The 19816-nt window shown below is 33.8% G+C and overlaps 2 protein-coding genes across 4 annotated transcripts; both read right to left on the minus strand.

The window, feature by feature from the left end:
- Positions 1–5: 5 nt before the first annotated feature.
- On the minus strand, positions 6–5964 carry ARF1 (auxin response factor 1). Of its 2 annotated transcripts, XM_068641349.2 has the most exons (14): positions 5574–5964; positions 5036–5151; positions 4497–4592; positions 4329–4385; positions 4014–4166; positions 3844–3928; positions 3141–3231; positions 2864–3028; positions 2495–2614; positions 2332–2407; positions 1758–1923; positions 1186–1673; positions 857–1047; positions 6–749 (listed from the first exon to the last, which is right to left on the minus strand). In XM_068641349.2, the coding sequence occupies exons 1-14, from the start codon at positions 5590–5592 to the stop codon at positions 578–580; spliced, it is 1995 nt and encodes a 664-aa protein (XP_068497450.1). In that variant the 5' UTR covers positions 5593–5964; the 3' UTR covers positions 6–577. The 2 variants fall into 2 exon arrangements, with proteins under 2 accessions (XP_068497450.1, XP_068497449.1); XM_068641348.2 differs by having other exon boundaries at positions 1186–1923; positions 5574–5957.
- A 2047-nt stretch (positions 5965–8011) lies between these two features.
- Positions 8012–19001, minus strand: EMB140 (EMBRYO DEFECTIVE 140). Of its 2 annotated transcripts, none has more exons than XR_016521762.1 (16): positions 18552–18998; positions 18310–18449; positions 18149–18206; positions 17697–17912; positions 16661–16936; positions 16405–16539; positions 16070–16195; positions 15542–15586; positions 15328–15429; positions 14681–14823; positions 14445–14568; positions 12680–12764; positions 11145–11498; positions 10984–11076; positions 9481–9637; positions 8012–8603 (listed from the first exon to the last, which is right to left on the minus strand). XR_016521762.1 is itself a non-coding variant. In XM_068641347.1 (16 exons), exons 1-16 carry the CDS (start codon positions 18804–18806, stop codon positions 8347–8349), a joined length of 2556 nt encoding a protein of 851 aa, XP_068497448.1. In that variant the 5' UTR covers positions 18807–19001; the 3' UTR covers positions 8012–8346. The 2 variants fall into 2 exon arrangements, 1 of the variants encoding a protein (XP_068497448.1); XM_068641347.1 differs by having other exon boundaries at positions 12680–12754; positions 18552–19001.
- Between the last annotated feature and the right edge of the window lie 815 nt (positions 19002–19816).

The following is a 19816-nucleotide window of genomic DNA, read 5'->3' on the forward strand; positions in this document are numbered from 1 at the left end:
GAAACTGTAGCAGGGGAAATTATTAGTATAAAAAAAGTTTAGATCAGATTGTATACAGCTCTGCAAGTTAAAAAAAATGGCTCGATATACATACATCAAATAGTATGTATATTATAGAAAGCTATATATACAGAGATGAGATGCATCACATCAAGTGAATTACAAAAGAACCAAAATAAACAAATGCATGCATAGTAAGATACTTAACCAAAAGACATTTCTTCAAGCTCGCATCTCAATACAAAACTGAACAAGCAATGGCCTCGAGACTCTGAAAACGGAGCTATGAAGGAAATAGAAAAGCCACAACACCCCTAGCCTTATCTCTCAAGGTAGAGCAAACAGCATTATAACACATCAGCCCTCTGCTTTGGTGCTGTCATGCTGTTCCTGTAGCGATGCAGAATACACTAATCATATCCTCCTCATAGGCAATGAGGAAGTGCTTGCCAGGTTCATCTCGTTTCTCCTATAGGCCGTGATGAAGTGCTTGTCAGGTTCTTCTTTCACGTTCTACTTCCTACTTTCATTCAAATATCGTTTGTATAACAACTGAAATATTTGAAGACCTAAGATGTTAACAACCGGACCCCACAATAGATGACTGGTCATCAGGATTGACTACTGCTTCAGAGTCCATTTTGCTGGGTTTAACTTCCTCATTGATTGGAAGTCCTATTTTCGGTGAAAGCTTCTTCACCTCCTCAGCAGTATAGATGAAAATTTTCCTCACAATGCTACAAAACTCACTGCGGTCAAAAAGCAAGACATAATTTAATATACACAAAAAATTGTAAAATGTCATGCCACAAATAAAGTGTCCAAGTAAATATATGCTAGTCTCAAATAATCTTACAGCCATGGATCATCCCCAACCATCATCATGTCGTCTTCATTATCAGTGTACACAACCTGCCATTTTTTTGTGGATCCACAGAGTTCATCCTTGATGTCAAACATTTCTTCCAATTTCCTTAGCAGATCCTCATATCCATCAAACCGAGTTAAATCCACAGCCCTTCCAACCGCCATACCTTGCATGTGAACCTGGAATAATACAAAACTTGAATCAACTAAATTTGAACAAAAGAAAATTATGCCAACTGCCAAGAATATTACAGGATTGCAAACTGAATTTGAAAATCAGAAAATTATGCCAACACCAACACAAATAAATAATACTACCTTTGTGCAGCTTCTTATTTGCCTACTTTGAGACTCCTGGGGAGACCGCAAGCATGATTTTTCAGCATCACAACTTACCGAAGGAATATCATATCGATTAATATTTGATGGTTCAGAATGCTGGTCAGACTCAGCATCCAAAGATGGAAGGGGGCCATCATCACCCACCCTTCCTGACAAATTGACCATTGGTAGACTTTCTTCCCCATTGCAATTATCAAGTAACTGAATCCCAAAGAGCCTACAGCCATTTGCAGCCCCTTGTCTCTTCTCTCCAGATTCTTTAAGTGCTACAGGTGAAAAAGATTCTGTAGAGTTTTCCGTCCTACTAGACCAAAATATTGATTTGTTGGAAGCAGAACAATTCCCACCAAAACCAAGGAAGCCAGTTGCAGTAGAATTGAATTTGGCTGGTGGATAGATGTCTCGCCCGTGTTGATGGTCACGATAAGAGAATGGTGCAGAATCAACTGGTGATTTCCGTACACCTGATCCACACGGAATAAGAAAATTTGAGTCAAAGCAGCATGTATAAAACAACTTTATGGAGAAATTATGTGTGGTCAAGCCACCTTGCATAGAAGAATCAGGCATTGTTGAAGGAAGAACATGAGGCCGTGATCTCTTGTTTCTTTGGGATGGCTGGGAGTTTGTGGGAGGGGTAGACACAAGTGGCTCCAACTCCCATGGAGAAACTCTATCAGGACGTAAAATAGAAGATGGTTCATCCCATTGAACCTGAAATACATTATGGATCATCAGACTAATGAACCCAAAGCTGCTAGGTAAATTTCACATCCTGGTAATTTATTGAGATGTCAGCATGTTGTCTTCACTCATCATACAAACAAAATCTGAGCAATTTTCTGGCATCTAAATTCCTTTTTTTTTTTAAAAAATTATTTCGCCATGGGCAAGTGTCCAACCATCAAGGAAATATAATTATTACTAGATTGTTCCATACACAAAGCATTATCATTACTTACCTTTCTTGATCAATTCAAAGAGAAGGAAGAATAATATCTGTTTTTTGACTTACCAAAATTAAAACATACTCGGAAAGCTTTTAAAAATATTGAATTCCACCAAATGCAACCTACAAAAGATAAAAAATAAAGAATTTGAAGTAACTAAAGCCATACTAACCTTTAATGATCTCCACTCAGAATTAGTCCAGACTGACGATTTATTATCTCCAACACCCACAATCGTACCACTGAACCTGTATTCAGGGGGAGGGGTGAGTTAAGCAGATTGCGCAAGGCACTAAAATCAAAATATAAATTTTCAAAGCAACCAGGTAGTTCACCTTCTTTCAGGAACTTCATCACCTTCAAATCTCATTTTGAATCTCATCCCAACAGAAAGTTTATGACTTTGAGCTTCAAGATACTTGTTGACACTCACAATAAACTCAGACCGGCTAGTTCTATAAAATAAATATTAAAGCAACAAATTAAACTTAAATATTATCCTGGTCAAATTATTTCACCAATAAAGAAAATAGTCCACTAACTGCATGAAGGCAGGCAAACAAATGTACAAATACAAGAAAACACAATTATATGTTAGTTCAAGGTATCATTAACGTTAGCAGGACATAGCAAATTGGACAAGAAAACCATTACTTATACCATTTATGAGATAACTAATAACTTCATAGCATTAAATACAATACCTGGGCTTGTAAAATACAGAAAACAAGGTTCCTGTGGCAATGGCATGAGATGCAGTGGCCAGAACACCCAGATGCATACTATGACTAGATATAACAGAAGATGGCATGTTGCTTTGCTGTCTCATGAGCCTCCTAACTCCAACTCGCAGCTCTCCATTTTCACCCCTAGAATTGCATACAAGAAAAGTAAAAACCACAATCATTAAAAAAAGGGGGGGAAAACAATGAAAAATCTTGCCCTCAGAGGAAGGTACAATACTTCAACTAAACAACTTGCCTTAAGAATATAAATGCATCACCAGCCACTAACTTTTTGGAACTGACAAAGACACTCCACCCAGTGGTCAGTAAGTGGCGCCTGGGTTGCCCTGCAGATTACTCTGCACAGTCAGGAACTTACTGACATTACGAACATCAAAGCTAATCTCATCGCCCCATATTATACAGGTGGATAACATAATAGCAGGGTGTTCCCATGAAAACCCACAAGGTTATGAATGTCATCCAGTTTTACGAAGCATAACCTTTCCTAGAAAAGCTACTGACGAGTAAGATTCATTCACCTTAAACATAACAGACCATGCGAAAAGTTAACATTAAAGTAAACTATACACCCCAAAAAGTAAAACCTTAGAGAAGCTCTATTCCGTCAGTAAGAGAAAGATGAAGCTATAGGTCAGCTAGCAATAGGAAAAAGTGATATCATAAATATACATTACAGAAAAGATTGATACCATACATAAAGGAAACCAATCCCTTTCTAAATAAAACTTTCTACAAACATTTTCTAATGAGCATGCCTGGAAAAACACACAAAAGTCTTCAATTTGTTTTATTTTTAAAATTTTGTTATGTATTCCAAAAGCAGTGTGCTTACTCACCATATTAAATCTACAGTAATACACAATGCCCACACCCTTTAATGGGTTTTCATGATAAAACAGTCCAGAGATTGGGGGTGTGAGCTGCAAGCTACTTACCTCGAAAAATATGTCTAAAATGCCATTCATTGCCATGCAAATCAGTTGCAACCAATTCTTGCCATGGTGGCTGCTGCGTCATATCCTGAACAAAACATGGAAATTATATAGTAAAGGATCACAACAATCAAGTGTGTCCAATGACTTTTAGAAAGACAAAAATTACTAACCAGCGGTGGCAGACAATCATCTGCATGTCTTCGAAGAACAGAGAAACCTCCATGAGTGCTAGTGTCAGAAGCTGTGAGTGTCTTGCAAAATGAATGAACTGTACATCTTGGAGGTTCTGGTAGAGGATCGTCAGGGCTTGTAACCTCACTTTGCTAAACCAAAAAGACAGAAAATAAAAAATAAACAATGAGATTAAAAAGAACACTAAATGGGCGTGAAACAATATGAATGGAAAATGTATTGAGAGATAGTCGAAAACAACAGAAAATGTTTAAATATAACAACCATGCCAAGCAAAGAATAAGCGCACTTACATCTGCTTCAGGAAGCAAAGTTATTTGTGCATATACTTCATCTGTTTCAGGTTCAGCCTACATGACCAACATGAATGTAACCATAGAGTAATGATCATAGTAAAACACAAACACTTGAAATCATAACAGAAGTATCTAGTAAGATTGCATAAGAAATTCATGACTCACTCGAAGATGAACATTGACCACTTTACATAATATTTTAGAAGGCAAATTAAAGGAAGGCATTTGCTGCTCCAATCCCTGATTCATAGATGCCTCGAGCTATAAAATAAAAAAACACACGTAAGATAAAACAACAAAAAGCATATAGTGCTCAAGCTCAACACAAAAGAGTCTGGAATTATGTATCAAAGTTACTTGTAATTTATTATTTGAAACGCTATTTATAAAACAAATTGGTTCCTGACAATGAAATAATCAAAAGCACAAACATAAAAAAATCAAACGAGTACAAACTTATATGATGCATGCAAAAGAAATGTGACCAAACACAACTTATGCAGGTTTAAAACTCAACAAGCAGCATACCATACACAAAGAAAGATCCCAACAGAAAGAAAGCCAGGTCAAGAACAGATAAATATTTTGCAGACAAAATTCTTGGGAGGAAATATTGAAAAGTAAACGATGTCAGCACGAATAAGATCCTAAATGGAAACAAAACAATTAAGATAGTATCCAAAAAATGGTCCGGAGCTATGTACCTGTTCCATATGACCTTGGGGGAAGTAATAAACTCTCTCCCCTTCACGCGGAAGAGTGACAAGGGGTCCAGCACAGGCATGCCACAATTCCTTGTATAAAGCATCATTGGTTGCACCTAAAAACAATGACAATAAATGAATAGGTAATGGATGACCCAAATAGCCAAAACTACTACTTATTATATGATATCACTTTACTGAAGCTGTAGCAAAAATTATTAGGTGCAGCAAAAATTTTATGAGGAAACAGAGAAGGGGTGAATGGAGGGATTATAGTAGAGGCAACTCATAGCTTATAGTAGTGGCAAGGCAAGTACATATTATATTTGGTAGCAAAGCAAGCATGTTGAAAAACAGAGTTGTAAATGAGGGATTAATGAATGAGAAATTATGAGAAGCAGCATTTGCATTGAATGTGAATTAATTGTTAATTATTACAAGGGCATAGCAATAGTGAGCAAATATGAATAAGAATAGTAAGCGGTTATCTAATTTAGGAATTGGTAGCAATGAAATCAGTAACAGAATAGAGGGAAACCTGGCGCAGCGGAAGCCATGTCGACCAGGTTGTAGTATTCTGTGCCCTAACTATTCGATGAGAAGAAAAATTGAGAGGAGAAAGAATGAAAATGGTGAGTGTGGATGGATCCACTCCACCCGAATTGCAGAAGGAAGTGGGTAGGGTTTATGAACTGCAAACCACGCACAGATCGAAATTGAATCGCCGATAAGGTCGTGTTTGGTTGAAGCCGACACCAACCCTCTTTCCAATTTCCAATTTCCAATTCTATACACTGCACCGCACCGCACGATACTATTACTACTACTCTTCCCCTTATTAGTATTCCATGCTAAACAATTTTTTATTTTACATACACAAATTATTAATTCTGATACGACACTAAATTTTCTGTTTTAACATATTTCTTAATTCAATCAACTAACTTATTTAATTTATATTGATCACTTCAATTAAAATAATTGTAACATTTAATAGAAATTATGTTAATCTTATTCATATATTTTATTTATATCAATTTCTCATTGTTTTTATTATGATGATTATTATTCATAGTTATAAATATATTGTCCTGGGCGAGATATTTATCATTCATCCCACCTAATAAATTGGTTTTCCACCCTGGATCTCCCCATTTGTATTTATGAATGAGATTTTAATTTATTTTTTCTCACTTTTTTTATCTCTTTTAATAATTTATCATTTATTGTTTATGGGAGTCTAACTTAAATCAGTAGTTTAAAGTTAAGAAACTTGAGTTTGCTTTATCTTTTTAGAATTCAAGAACACAACACGAAATCAAAAAATATTTATCATTATATATTAATATAACTTGTAAAAATTATATATTAGTAAAACTTTGCATCTAAAAATATAAGAAAAAAAATATTTCTTTTGTTTAAGATTATTTAGGATTTTCTTTCACAACATAGAGATTCAATCATATTCTCATCAAACCATCATACTGTTGACCTTGTTTTCTTATGCACAACCAAACCTAGTCATGAGGCCACCATGAACTCATAAGTGTGTGGTTTGAAGTAGGTTTCACAAATCAAAAGAATTTTTTTTGTATCACTTATTATTTTATTAGTAAAAATATATATGCGTAGTTAAATTTGTGTTCTCTAATTATAATATTGTATTTATAGTGGTTATAATTTAATTATTTTTAGACATATTTACTTTTTCTTGCCAAACATTCATGGAATGTTAAGATAATACTGTTATTTTTTATTTAGTTGTTCTTCAATTAAAACAAAAAACAGATAATGGTTTGTTTAAACAAAAGAGTTTACGAGAGTAACACTTATGTTTGAGATAAATAATTTAAAAAGAATAAATATGTATGATAATTAGAATAATCTCTTTTATTGCTATCATAGATAATATTTTTTTATTTAATTTTTCATAATTGTTTTGTGTTATCATTGTATTATTGGTGTTAAAATATGTATTTATTTCAGTTATTTTAACTTGCAAGTGATTTTGACTAGGTCGTCTTATTTAGAAGTACGATGTCTGTATTTGTTGAATACTTATTTATTATTATTTTATTTTTATTTCATTACATGAAAAAGAAATTATATTTTTTTTAAAATAGAAAAATTGGACAATTAATTTACGTTCGAAAAAAATATAATAATCTAAATTAAGTTTCCTACAGACATGTATAAGTCTCCCAGTGAAACTAACACCATCAACCTAAAATATTTAAAAAAATTGTGTTTATTACATCCTAAAATGGGATATTTGAATCGTGGTATTCTAATCTTAACCATAATAACTAAGATCACGGATTAATGTTGTGCTCTTCATTCTCTTTACGTCTTTTATTGTTGTTTGGTAAAATTAGACACTAATTTTGTGTTGGATAAAACATGCGGGGAATTTAGGTAAAAACGTTATTCTTTAAATTTACTTCATTACTATTGTAAAAATATTTGAGGATTGGAGCAATTTATTATATAAAGTTTTAGGTTTTAATTGTTCTGTTGCCATTTGATGCTAAAAAATATGTATAATCTGAAAATTGAATCATCCACCAACAACTTGTTTGAACTGTTTCAAGTAAAAGAGGATACAATCATTTACATTGAATTTCATAGTTCACGTTGATTAGTGTAGGTTGTAATCAGAAGTTACATTGACGCAGATCTTGATGAACTTAAAATTGTTTATTTATTGCTTGGAGCAATGTTATTCTAAATTACACAATCCAAAATTAAAATTTTCATTTTCAATTTGTACAATGAATCCTAAAATAGATTATGAATTTTATAATTACTAAGTATAAATTCCAATTCTAGAGGAAGAATCTGAAACACTTCACAACCTAAATGGAAGTTTTCGTCACAGATTTTACAACCCGAGTTAATTTACTGATTTGTAGAATCTAAATGCAACCATTTACACAATTTGTAATTACAATAGATTAAATAATTTTCCATGCTGGATTGTTATAAAAAAGAAAGAATGAATTTCAAATAAATGGATTGGAGGAAAAATCTTGGGGTACAAAAGCGGCAGCCAAAGATAATCTGTTTGGCGGGTCGATTACTGCGAAAATTTTATGTACGTACACTATACAGAGTCGCAACCAAAACAGATTGTGTCAATTGTAAAAAGTAAAAGACTACCTGAAGGTTAATCTACTAGACTGATGTAATTAATCATGCAAATCACAACACAACCATACTCTGGAGCCAAATAACTTGCATCATGTCCACTTTTGCCTATTTTTGAAAGATAACCGCCATCTTCGGAGTAACATATTAGAGGCACAAAATCCTTACCTAATGAACATCTTTCTGAATTCTTCATTGGATTTTGGCTTTTCATCCCCCTCTTCTGATATTGGTTTATTTACAGTAAAACCAAGTGGTCTGACATTTCTAGGCACGGCAAAAGTATTCTTCCCTCTAAGCTGGATGTTATCATTTCCTGGTTTTCTAGAAGAGAACTTTGCATCCTTTACATCTCCTTTGTAAGCATCATCAGTTTCATTGGAAACGGAACCTTTTCTACCAGAATGATTAGAGGTGTGTGCTGAGAAAAAGTTCAATTGATAGAGAAAGTGAGAAACAATGTTAAATGATATTGACATTAAAAAAGCCAGAAAAGAAAAGAAAAAAGGAAGCCCGTGAAACAAGTACCAGTAAAGGGTGCCAATGAAGTTAAACAACTAGGAATTCAAAATAAAACATTCCGGTGCCTGCAGGGTTGTTGCAACTTCCCTAACACTAAATTACAGGCCAAAATGTTTATTGACTCAACAGTTTCCCGATATTTCATCTTTGAATTCAAGTTATACCCCAACTTGGTTAATTGGAATATGCAGCATGAAATTTAACAAGAACACCAAACATAGACGAGGACACTAACACGATTAATGTATACAATACGAGGACAACACACACACACAGTCTTGTGAAAATAGAATACGAGTAACATAACATCAAATATCTAATTAATGTATATTTAAATATTATTTTATATTCACTTTTTTATGATAATGAGACTCACAAGAATATATTAAAAACAATTTCTGTACAACAAAATAACTTGGTTTCTTTACCAAAAAAATCCATAAATAAGAAAATTAAGTTATATCTTTTAAGAAAGGTATATTTAAACCAATTACTTTTTTTCTCTGATAATGGTTTGAAGAGAAAGGTAAAAGATATTATGAGAAGTGTCTGACATGTGTTAGGTAGGTGTCAATGTTGGAACTGAGTCCAACACTGTAATGCTACAAACAGAAGAGTTTCCGTGCTCCACATGGAATTATTATGTATTACATAAACAGCAACTTTCCATTTATAAAGTATACATCGAGATCACTAGCCAGGGAGTATTGCAGGTGCACAGCATATTCATGCATGTACTTGTGTCAGTAAAAACATTCAAAATTCACTACACATACCATGTTCTGTCAATGTTTTGGGATTAGAAGATTCCCTTCCACCTCGCTTTGGTTCAGACCGCGCAATACTTAACTTCTTTCCAATTAACTTTTGCTTGTTCTTGGCTACTGCAGCAGCAAGGTGTTCATCATCCGAAAAGTCCACATATGCTAATCCCTTCACCAATATCAAGATAAAAATTTGTAACTCATGCTAAGGTCAGCAAATAGGCATATAGCACTCATTTGCTATGATGCAATAAGACCTTCTCACTAGTTTACATGAATTTTTGGTGAGTTGGTAAGAAAAAATAGTGTACAATATAACTGTTTCAGCTTAACCAGTAATTATGTTTGTATTACTTGTCAGGAATTCCAATAAATGAAAAAAGTCCCACATAAAAAAAAATTGACGAAATGAGGATGAGGACCATATAAGTGCTAAAAATAAACTTAATCAGGTATGGTGGTAACTCCGTAAGTTTGGGACTCACAATACCCATGGAATGAGAACTTCCTACTGTTTTTTTGCTCCCCCTGAACTAAGTATTTTTATTCCAAAAAGACTAATAAAAACGTAAGGAAAAATCCATAAAATAAAGAAAAAGGCAAGAATCCAGCCCATAAACCCAACTAGGGAAACTTCGCGATATTGAAATCGACTGCAAGTTTTATGGTCGTCACCAGGTAGTTTACTTTCTAATGTTCTGTTTGGAAGGGAGGTAAGAAGTTGAGGGAGAGAAAGTGGAAACTGACAGAAATAGAGGTGGTTTGTTGGAAAGAAATAGAAGAAAGAAAATGACTATTGAAAAAAGGTAAAAGAAATAAAATAAAACTGAAAAAAATATGCCATAATCTTATGGGGCTTTATTTTCAAACAAAATATCTCTTCTTTACACCATAATCCAATATGTTGCATCTTCAGCAAACTTAATAGGTCCTTTGTCGTGTGGAAATCTTCTATGGGCCCTAGCCTGGTGGAAAAAAAGAGAATTTCTTCTCCTTTCCACTCCTCCGAACTAATATCTTCGTCCTCGTCCACTCTCTTTCTTCCACACCCTCCCTCCCTCTTTCTACACAACCAAGCTAACCATAAAAAAAAACTAAGAGAATCAAACCTCAGAAGAGAGAGTACCCAATGCACAAGAAAAAGGATTGAATCCTTGTTGGATCAAAGGCTTATTTCTAGGTCAAAAGTTATAGTTAATAATCAAGACACAACTCTTTATACTTATGAGTGTAGCATTTCAAGCATCACAATGACTTAACCTACTTGACTTCCTTTCATGGGACAATTGATGCTATTTAACAATCCTAGCTCTAAGTGCTGACTCATCTATTTATAGAGTCATGCTAACTAAGCTCCCAGACAGACACGTTAAGATCCCACTGTAACTCAATTACACAAATAGAAAGGAAAATATATAATACAACACATGCATGTTGGGTGCTAATACAGCCAATTCAATTCTAATAAGAGTAGATAAAATAAATTAAAAAGATAAAGAAAAAGTTATTTGATACCCTTGATTTTCCTGTGAATTTGTCATGTAGGATGCGAATGGCAATAATTCCACCAACATCACTGAAGAAATTACGAATATGCTCATAATTTGCCTGCAATAACACAACATATCAGTCACAGTAATATGCACAGCGATAAAGAGACTAAGAGTACTATCTACCGTAGGATGAAGATTTGATATAAACGCGGTGCACTGGTCAGAGTATGCCCTGTTCTTTTCGTGGTTAGACTGTTGCTCGCTTGGGTTATCGTCAGTTTTATTATTCTTCCAATTGACCCCTTCCACTTTTGTCACCTGAGAAGTGTTATGCTGTTGATAATTGTTCTCCTCGGGTGCTTTCTTCGGATTTCCAATTTCTCTAAGTCGCTTTGATGGAGACTGTTCTTCAGTTATATCTGACCCCAGCTTTCTCTTTTCACGAGCATTTCTCTTAAGATGCTTTTCACTTTCCTCTCCAGACTTGGATTCCTGCTGTATCCTAAATAACTTAAGCTCTTCCAGCCGAGGGGTAACCTAATGAAAGGCAGTTTATGGAGTAAGATTGATCATGTCATTAACAGTTAAATGACACATAATGATACTAGAATCTGTAATATGAACATTTCAATTTTAATAAAACTAAGGTGCCCAAGAAAAGGGCACAATGGTAAATTTGTTGCCTTTGACTTGGAGATTACAAGTTCAAATCCTACGGTACTCTCTTACCTAAAGGGAGCAAAGCTATCTCCATCTACCCTCCCCATGTGAACATTTCAATTTTAATAAAACTAAGGTGCCCAAGAAGAGGGCACAATGGTAAATTTGTTGCCTTGTGACCTGGAGATTACAAGTTCAAATCCTACAGTACTCTCTTACCTAAAAGGTGCAAAGCTATCTCCATCTACCCTACCCACACTCCTTTAGCTGAGAGGGTAGGTACCCATTAGTCCCTTTTAAAGGTGCGCAACAAGGAAATCCAATTGACCAGGATTAAGTCAGCCGAATGCTTCATATAGGGCATTCCTCATACTTCAGATAACTGAATCAAACCTTCAGACAAGCATACCCAAAAGCTAGACACTAAGGTTGAGTGTTAAATGACTTAAGACTTAAATATGACAAAAAGAGCACAAGAAATTGATTATCTCTCAGCTGATCTTTGTTATTTATAGAAGAAAATTACACTAGGAACACCAAAAGGTAGAAGAAATTAATGGTAATAAGTTAATAGCTCATATAATAGTTTTTCAATATAACTACTTACTACATATATTTAATACCTATTCTAACTCATAACCAAACTATTAATTAGAAATAGAAATATAAACAGCCATTTTCCATCAAATGAGGTAACCAAACTATTTTTAACAAGTCAATGCTCATCTATAGAATAACTAGAAAACACATCCATAAGAGACAGAAGTCCACAACATAAATTGACAGGCTTAATAGACTTTTTTAATGGCCTAAGCTTGGCCTTTTTATTAAAATAGGTTTTTCAAAAAGCTTTAGCCTGACTTTAGTAAACAAGACTGGTCTCGTCAGGCCCTACACATACTCACGTGCAATACAATGGTTGCACACAATTTTTTTCTAAAAGCTTAAGCTGTTAGGTCGAGTTTACATTTACTTTTATATCCAATAGATATTTTACAAGAATAAATATAACGGAGAGTTGTAAGAAATAATGAAAATGAATTTAAAGAGAAGCATACCTTGTGTAATGCATGATCAAAATCTTCCAACTTGCCAAATTCCCTCTCAAAGCGTAACCATGAATGGCATATATCCTGAATTATTCTGTTATTTAGGAACAGAAAGTATCATCTAATTCAAAAAGTATTGCATGACAAGTAAAATAACCCATACATGCTGCATTACACATTAAGCACCCTTACATTTATCATTATCTCAAGGAAACAATAGAAAATCGAATGGAAGTACTATGACTAACTTGGAAACTTGAGCACAATGAAATGATCATTTCATCAATAGTTTTCTTCGTATTCTAGATGAATATACTACTGCATTTTCCCTCAAACTATCTACCGTAATTTCAGCACAAGCCTTGGTATAATATGGCTGCGGCTTGTGACCATGGGCTCTCTAACTATCTAGAAAATCGAATGGAAATACTATGTCTAACTTGGAAACTTGAGCACAATGAAATGATCATTTCATCAATAGTTTTCTTCCTATTTTAATTGAATAAACTACTGCATTTTCCCTCAAACTATCTACTGTTATTTGAGCATGAGCCTTGGAAGAATATGGCTGTGGCTTGTGACCATGGGCTCTCTAACTATCTAGAAAATCGAACGGAAATACTATGACTAACTTGGAAACTTGAGCACAATGAAATGATCGTTTCATCAATAGTTTTCTTCCTATTTTAATTGAATATACTACTGCATTTTCCCTCAAACTATCTACCGTTATTTGAGCACGAGCCTTGGTACAATATGGCTGCTGCTAGTGACCATGAGCTCTCTAACTATCTAGAAAATCGAATGGAAATACTATGACTAACTTGGAAACTTGAGCACAATGAAATGATCATTTCTTCAATAGTTTTCTTCCTATTTTAATTGAATAAACTACTGCATTTTCCCTCAAACTATCTACTGTTATTTGAGCATGAGCCTTGGTTCAATATGGCTGCTGCTTGTGACCATGGGCTCTCTAACTATCTAGAAAATCGAATGGAAATACTATGACTAACTTGGAAACTTGAGCACAATGAAATGATCGTTTCATCAATAGTTTTCTTCCTATTTTAATTGAATATACTACTGCATTTTCCCTCAAACTATCTACCGTTATTTGAGCATGAGCCTTGGTACAATATGGCTGCGGCTTGTGACCATGGCTCTGTAACTATCTAGAAAATCGATTGGAAATACTATGACTGACTTGGAAACTTGAGCACAAGGAAATGATCATTTCATCAATAGTTTTCTTCCTATTTTAATTGAATATACTACTGCATTTTCCCTCAAACTATCTACCGTTATTTGAGCACGAGCCTAGGTACAATATGGCTGCGGCTTGTGACCATGGGTTTAATTGCAAATCAACCTTCTTCAAGGGGAAAATATCGTGTACATATTCCCTTGAAAGATTGTCAAAATAGATTCAATCTAGGCTAAGAGTGGCAATAGACATTCAATTGTGCCTCCACTATTAATAACTTAGGTAATAAAGAAAATAGCATCATGCTGTCAATAAAATAATAAGAAAAAGAAAATACATGCTAAAGAGCATAGTTTTACATTATAAATTTGCATTCCCAAGAATCATATTCCCCAGAATGTTATATACCCAAGAGTGGTAGTGAGTGAAGGTGAAGGACTATATGGGGATGGATTGGGTCTTATTTAGGGAGAGACCAAATACTCTCTAACTATCTAGAAAATCGAATGGAAATACTATGACTAACTTGGAAACTTGAGCACAATGAAATGATAATTTCATCAATACCTCTGAACCAGTCCCAGAAAGTCTTTTACTGTAGCATCTCTTGTATATGGACCTTGCTTCATTTATGTTACCCAATTCCACTTCCATTGCTATATAACCAGTCCATGTCTCCAATATTGAACCACTTATCAGAAGATAATATTAAAAGAAAGACAAAAGTAGTTTAGAATTAATTTAATGAAAGAGAACAAAACAAAGTATTTGATTTAAAATGAACTAAATAAAAACTATCAAACCATATCTTGAGGCAATTCTCCCAAACTCCCCGAGCTGCAATTACATCTTTCCCAAGTTTTGTTTCTAAACGAGCCCAATACACATATAAGTGTAGTAAACCCTCTGTGTTCTTCAAGTGTGGTGACAGATATTCCGATGCACGCTAAAATAGTAGAGTTAGCATAGAATACAACAGTGATGATTTGACTAGTTGGTGCAAACCAGTCTAGCAACACACTATACACTTAATTTTATGCAGGAGAAAAGACTAAGGGGCTTTTGGTATAAAAAAATTCATATCCGAGAATCATGAATCCTGGAACTATGACTAAATCTTGTTTGGTTAGTAAAAAATAATCCTGGAAATATTAATATAAGTTTCCTAGAAAGGAAAGAAAGGAAATACATTACTTTTATGAAAATCTTTCATTTATTGTTATAAAGAGCAAAATTGCATTTTGTCATTAAAAAATTTAGTTTCAAGTTAGGAAAATTATATTTTAGAAACTTGGCCTCACGGGAATATTTTCATGAGAAACTTGGCCAAAAACCATTTGTTTCCTGTAAATGTTTTATTTTAGAAAGTAAAACAAACAAGGCAAACATAATTTCCCGGTCTACCAAACACAACTCCAGCATAGCTTTACAGGAAATAAATATAACCAACCTGAAAGGTCTCTCTAATTATTTTATATTCCAAATCCTCTTGACTGCTGGATGCCATTCTTCGCCTTAAGCCATCTACCCGGGTAAGAAACAAATCAAGATACTGAAATAAAAATATAAAAAAGAAAAGTTTGTAAATATGCAATACTTTAAATTTAAGGGAAGTGAGAGATGGAATTAGAAAAGGATAAATCTAGATTGAATATTGGAAATACCTCATCAACAGTTGATAAGGTACAATGCAGGGACTTCTCAAAGATCTGAAATCATTGGCAAAATTTCCTAAATGACTCAAGCAAATATAAAAAACTCAACCATACTTTTTCTATAATCAAAGAACTTATTGAGAAGAGTACAAATTCAATAGGATAAGAAATTCTGAAGAAATAAATAATATCAGGAATGTATATATATATATATATGTGTGTGTGTGTGTGTATATATATATCAGTACAAAAAACGAAGGTCATATATGTCAGTTTGGTGATCATTATCATGTGTGTCAACACTTTTTACTCTTGGGATAGAATAACATTCAAATCAATGAGGAAGTATTAGAAAAACAAGAGCACATTTTTACCAAGAACTTGCCTTAGTCATTAATAAACCAGAAACAACATTATTTACTCATTAATTAACCATTCTATTGATGATCAAAGAAACATGAATTCCATTTCAAATATTTAATTTGCATAAAGAATGGGGAAATTGTGCTATAATAGTGACTTGTATCCAGAACATACTTCAGACAAGTCTTTCTCAGAAGTATGACCACGCTCCAAGGAAAGCATATACCGAATCCAAAGTTCTCCAACCCAAGGGCAGTTCTTAGTTGCCCTAGAATAAACATTGGTGACAATATTACCAACCTAGAAAATAATCAAACCGGATAAAACTCCAAATTAGAAATTGGACATGGTGTCAAGTGAAAAAGATAATAGAACAACAGAATTCATATCCCACTAGGTGGGGATGTCTCATATATCACATGACACAATTCGCTTTGGTTGAAGACATTAGGGATATTATTTACCATAAAATGTGACAAAAATAGTAGGAACAAGGGAAATTTTAAAACCTTCAAAGTGTTGTCCAAATAGCGAGTATAATCAATCCAGAAATCAGGTGATATAGGAAAGTCAGTAATAGCTCGTTCAAATAGAACTTGAATTCTGGCTGGCATTCCAAAAGATTGCTCAAATTTCAAATAGTTCTGCAATACAAATCTCTTATTAAAAGGGGTTACACATACTAAAGAACAATAAATACAATTCTAGGATTCTATATCTTACAACTTTACAAGTAATTAGTCATATTTTGACTTGGAAACATACCATGTAGTGTTGTATTCTTTCTGAATCAGAAATATTCGGGCTCAAAATGTACTCTTCAAGATGAATACGAGCATTGTACATCTCCAAGGCCTTCTGGTATGAAGATGGAACATGAGGATAAATATCAACCAAGTCAACAGATTCAACATCTTGAAGATTTCTCTGTTCCGCCTCCCAAGCCTTATAGGCAGTAAGTGTTGAACTCATGTCAGCAAGGGGAACAGACAACTGGCGGTGAAATAAACTACGAATGCGTTGAACTTGTTTTTCTTTGGCCTGTAAAGGTAGAAGAAAACTTAATGCATTACTGAAACAACAACCTATGAGGCCACTAAAAGCTTCAATATAACCAAATTCTTTTTTTAAATGTTAAAACTTAATCTCCAAATCAGGTTTCTCTTTGGCTGCCGAATTTTCTTTGTTCTATAACTCTCTTCAAGTCTTTAACAGACCAAAATTAAATTACACTCTCAATTGAATCTTCACATTTAGTTTAGGGCATTATTTGCATTTAAGGCACTACCTCAGCAATACCACTTTTTCCCCACAACTACACTCTTTATTGTTCTGTACTCAAATATGTATCTGCCAAGACTGAACCAAAATATTTTGTAAATGACAAGCTAATCTCAAATCAATTTTTTCTTTGACAGAAGAATTTCCTTTGTCCTTTAAATCCCTTAAACAACCCAAAATTAAAATATGCTATCAACTACTGAATTTTCACATTTAGCTCAGGCCATCTTTGTGCAGTCAAGGCTCTAACTGTGTCACAAAATTAATTTTAGCTGCACCTATGTTGCTATATCCTCGATATTATCATCAAAGTAAAACCTCTGGTTTCTAAACAATGAAAAAAAAAAAAAAACTTTCTTCTGACAGATAATTGCGTATGAAAATACTTATCAAATGCAATGCTTGGGGCTCAAAGTAAAACATTGCATAAACATAAAAAAATACATAGAGCTGAACTAATACTGGCATGTTGTCTAGCACCATCAACATAGATATATGGTAAAGTTCAAAATGTTTGGACCTGTGCATCAGTATCATTGGTGGATAAAAGTATAGACTGCTCATATTGCCTGTATGCTTCCCATATTTTACTGCCTTCAGCAACATGCAAACCAGCTGCAGTAAGGGCAGTCTCAAACAGATCCCTCGCCTTGGAAATACCAGTAGGCGTACATTGGCGTACCATTGGATCAAACTCTTGGACAAAATTAATGTAGTCACACCAAAGAGAGATAGACTGAAATAGAGGATAACGCAACAGTTAAGCAAAACCTTTAAAGTAATACAATTTAATTATAAATGTTTAAAAAAATGTTTTTCAGTTCTCCGACAATATCTATATCCTTAAGTATCCTAAAAGGAGCGACAGTTTTAAACATAACTCCTCTTAACTAGGAAAAGGCAAACAAATGAATTGCTCTAGCAAAGATTAATTGTCTAAAGCGGCCAGCATACTGAAATATAATAACCAACCAGATAATCAAACACTCCTCGTTCGTAAAGCTTCAGAATTCTAGAGAAAGCCTCGGGCCTGCATGGTAAAGGGAGAGTGTAACAAAAAGTGGGTCAATAAATCCTAATAGGAGGGAGGAAAGAAAAACAATATAAATGGAGTCGAGGGAAGAGAAAAGGACCGAGAAGCAGGGATGAGAGAAAGCTCATCTTTGATCCATTGTTGCCACAGTGCAGGGCTCAATGGAAAGAGTTCACTCATAGCTTCCCTGGCTCTTGTCAGTTTATCAACATCACCGGTTCTCCTCAGAAGCGTTATATACTGAACAAGAAAAACGATCGTTTGGGATAAACTTCGAGAAAAGGGAAAAATAATATAATAGAGTTGGGTTGAGTTGAATTGAAGAAGAAAGAAAGAAATTACTTGCAAATGAGCATCGTAATTAGAGGGGTTAGCAGCAAGCTCGGTGTGGAGAGATTGAAGTAGGAGATTCTGCTGAGCTTCGTCCTCTGAATCAGAGTCATCGGAATCAGACACGGCTTTGTCGTTGTCGCGCTCATCTTCTGCGGTTAGGGATTGGTTTTCCTCCATCTTCTCGTCGGGATCCGATATAGCATGGTCTTTCTTGAGCTCTGCTTCAGCGGTCAGGGTTAGGGTTACGGGTTCGTTTTGCTCCATCCCGACCACGAAAACTGATACAGTGGAGTAGACAGATGCTTTCTGTTAGGCTTTATCACGGCTAAACACTCCACACGCCGCTTCGCTACATGCCTATATGGGTCGGGTCGGGTCGGTCAAATTAAAACCCGAGACTGTGCCCTTGTCGCGGTCACCTCTTTCGGATAAATTTAAAGAAAAAGTGTTCTGGATAACACAAGAACATATATAAAAATATATAAAAATAATAATATCGTTACTAAATTGTAAATTATCTTATGAGATCTAAATACTTATATTTTTGAAAAAAAATATTTTAATATAAAAATAAAAGAAATGAGTATAAAATATATAATTAAATTTATTATATAATTTAATTAAGTGTAACTATAAATAAAATAAGGAATTCACGTGTTATTTTATTACTGCAGAAGTTTTCTTCTTCTAAAGTTAGATAAATGATACTGTAATTTTTGTTATTTAATAATTTATTTTCTAACTCGTTCATTTAGTTGATAATTAATTTCTCTTCTGATAAGATATTTGTTGCTAACTTTTTTTTCTTTGTGAAGAACGATATCACATTAAAAATATAGAATAATTAATTATATTTTATTTTATTTAAATATCTTGAAGAATAAATGTTGATAATTCTAATTTATTAATAAAAATGTTTGAAAGTAGTTTTGTCCATAGTAGATAATTATTTTTTAACAATTTTATAAATAAAACAACACATTATTTTTATTCGCACATGATGAGAAAGATAAGAGATATAACAAATTTGTTATCATGAAGAACACAATTATGTCAATCGAAACATTAAAACTTTAATCCTTGTATACCAATAAAATGGTCAATGAAGAATCATAAACTTAAATAAACAATGAGTAATCATTTTAAGACAATGTAAAACTATTTTGTAGCAATGTTGAGGCGAACCATTGTTTGGAAGTTTGTTTATGTCCATATATTATGTATTTAACTTGAAAATTAATTTTTATTTTGTAATATTGGAGATATTTATATAT

Source organism: Phaseolus vulgaris, chromosome 6 (genome assembly GCF_051622355.1).
Source record: "Phaseolus vulgaris cultivar YP4 chromosome 6, ASM5162235v1, whole genome shotgun sequence".
Lineage (NCBI taxonomy): Eukaryota > Viridiplantae > Streptophyta > Magnoliopsida > Fabales > Fabaceae > Phaseolus > Phaseolus vulgaris.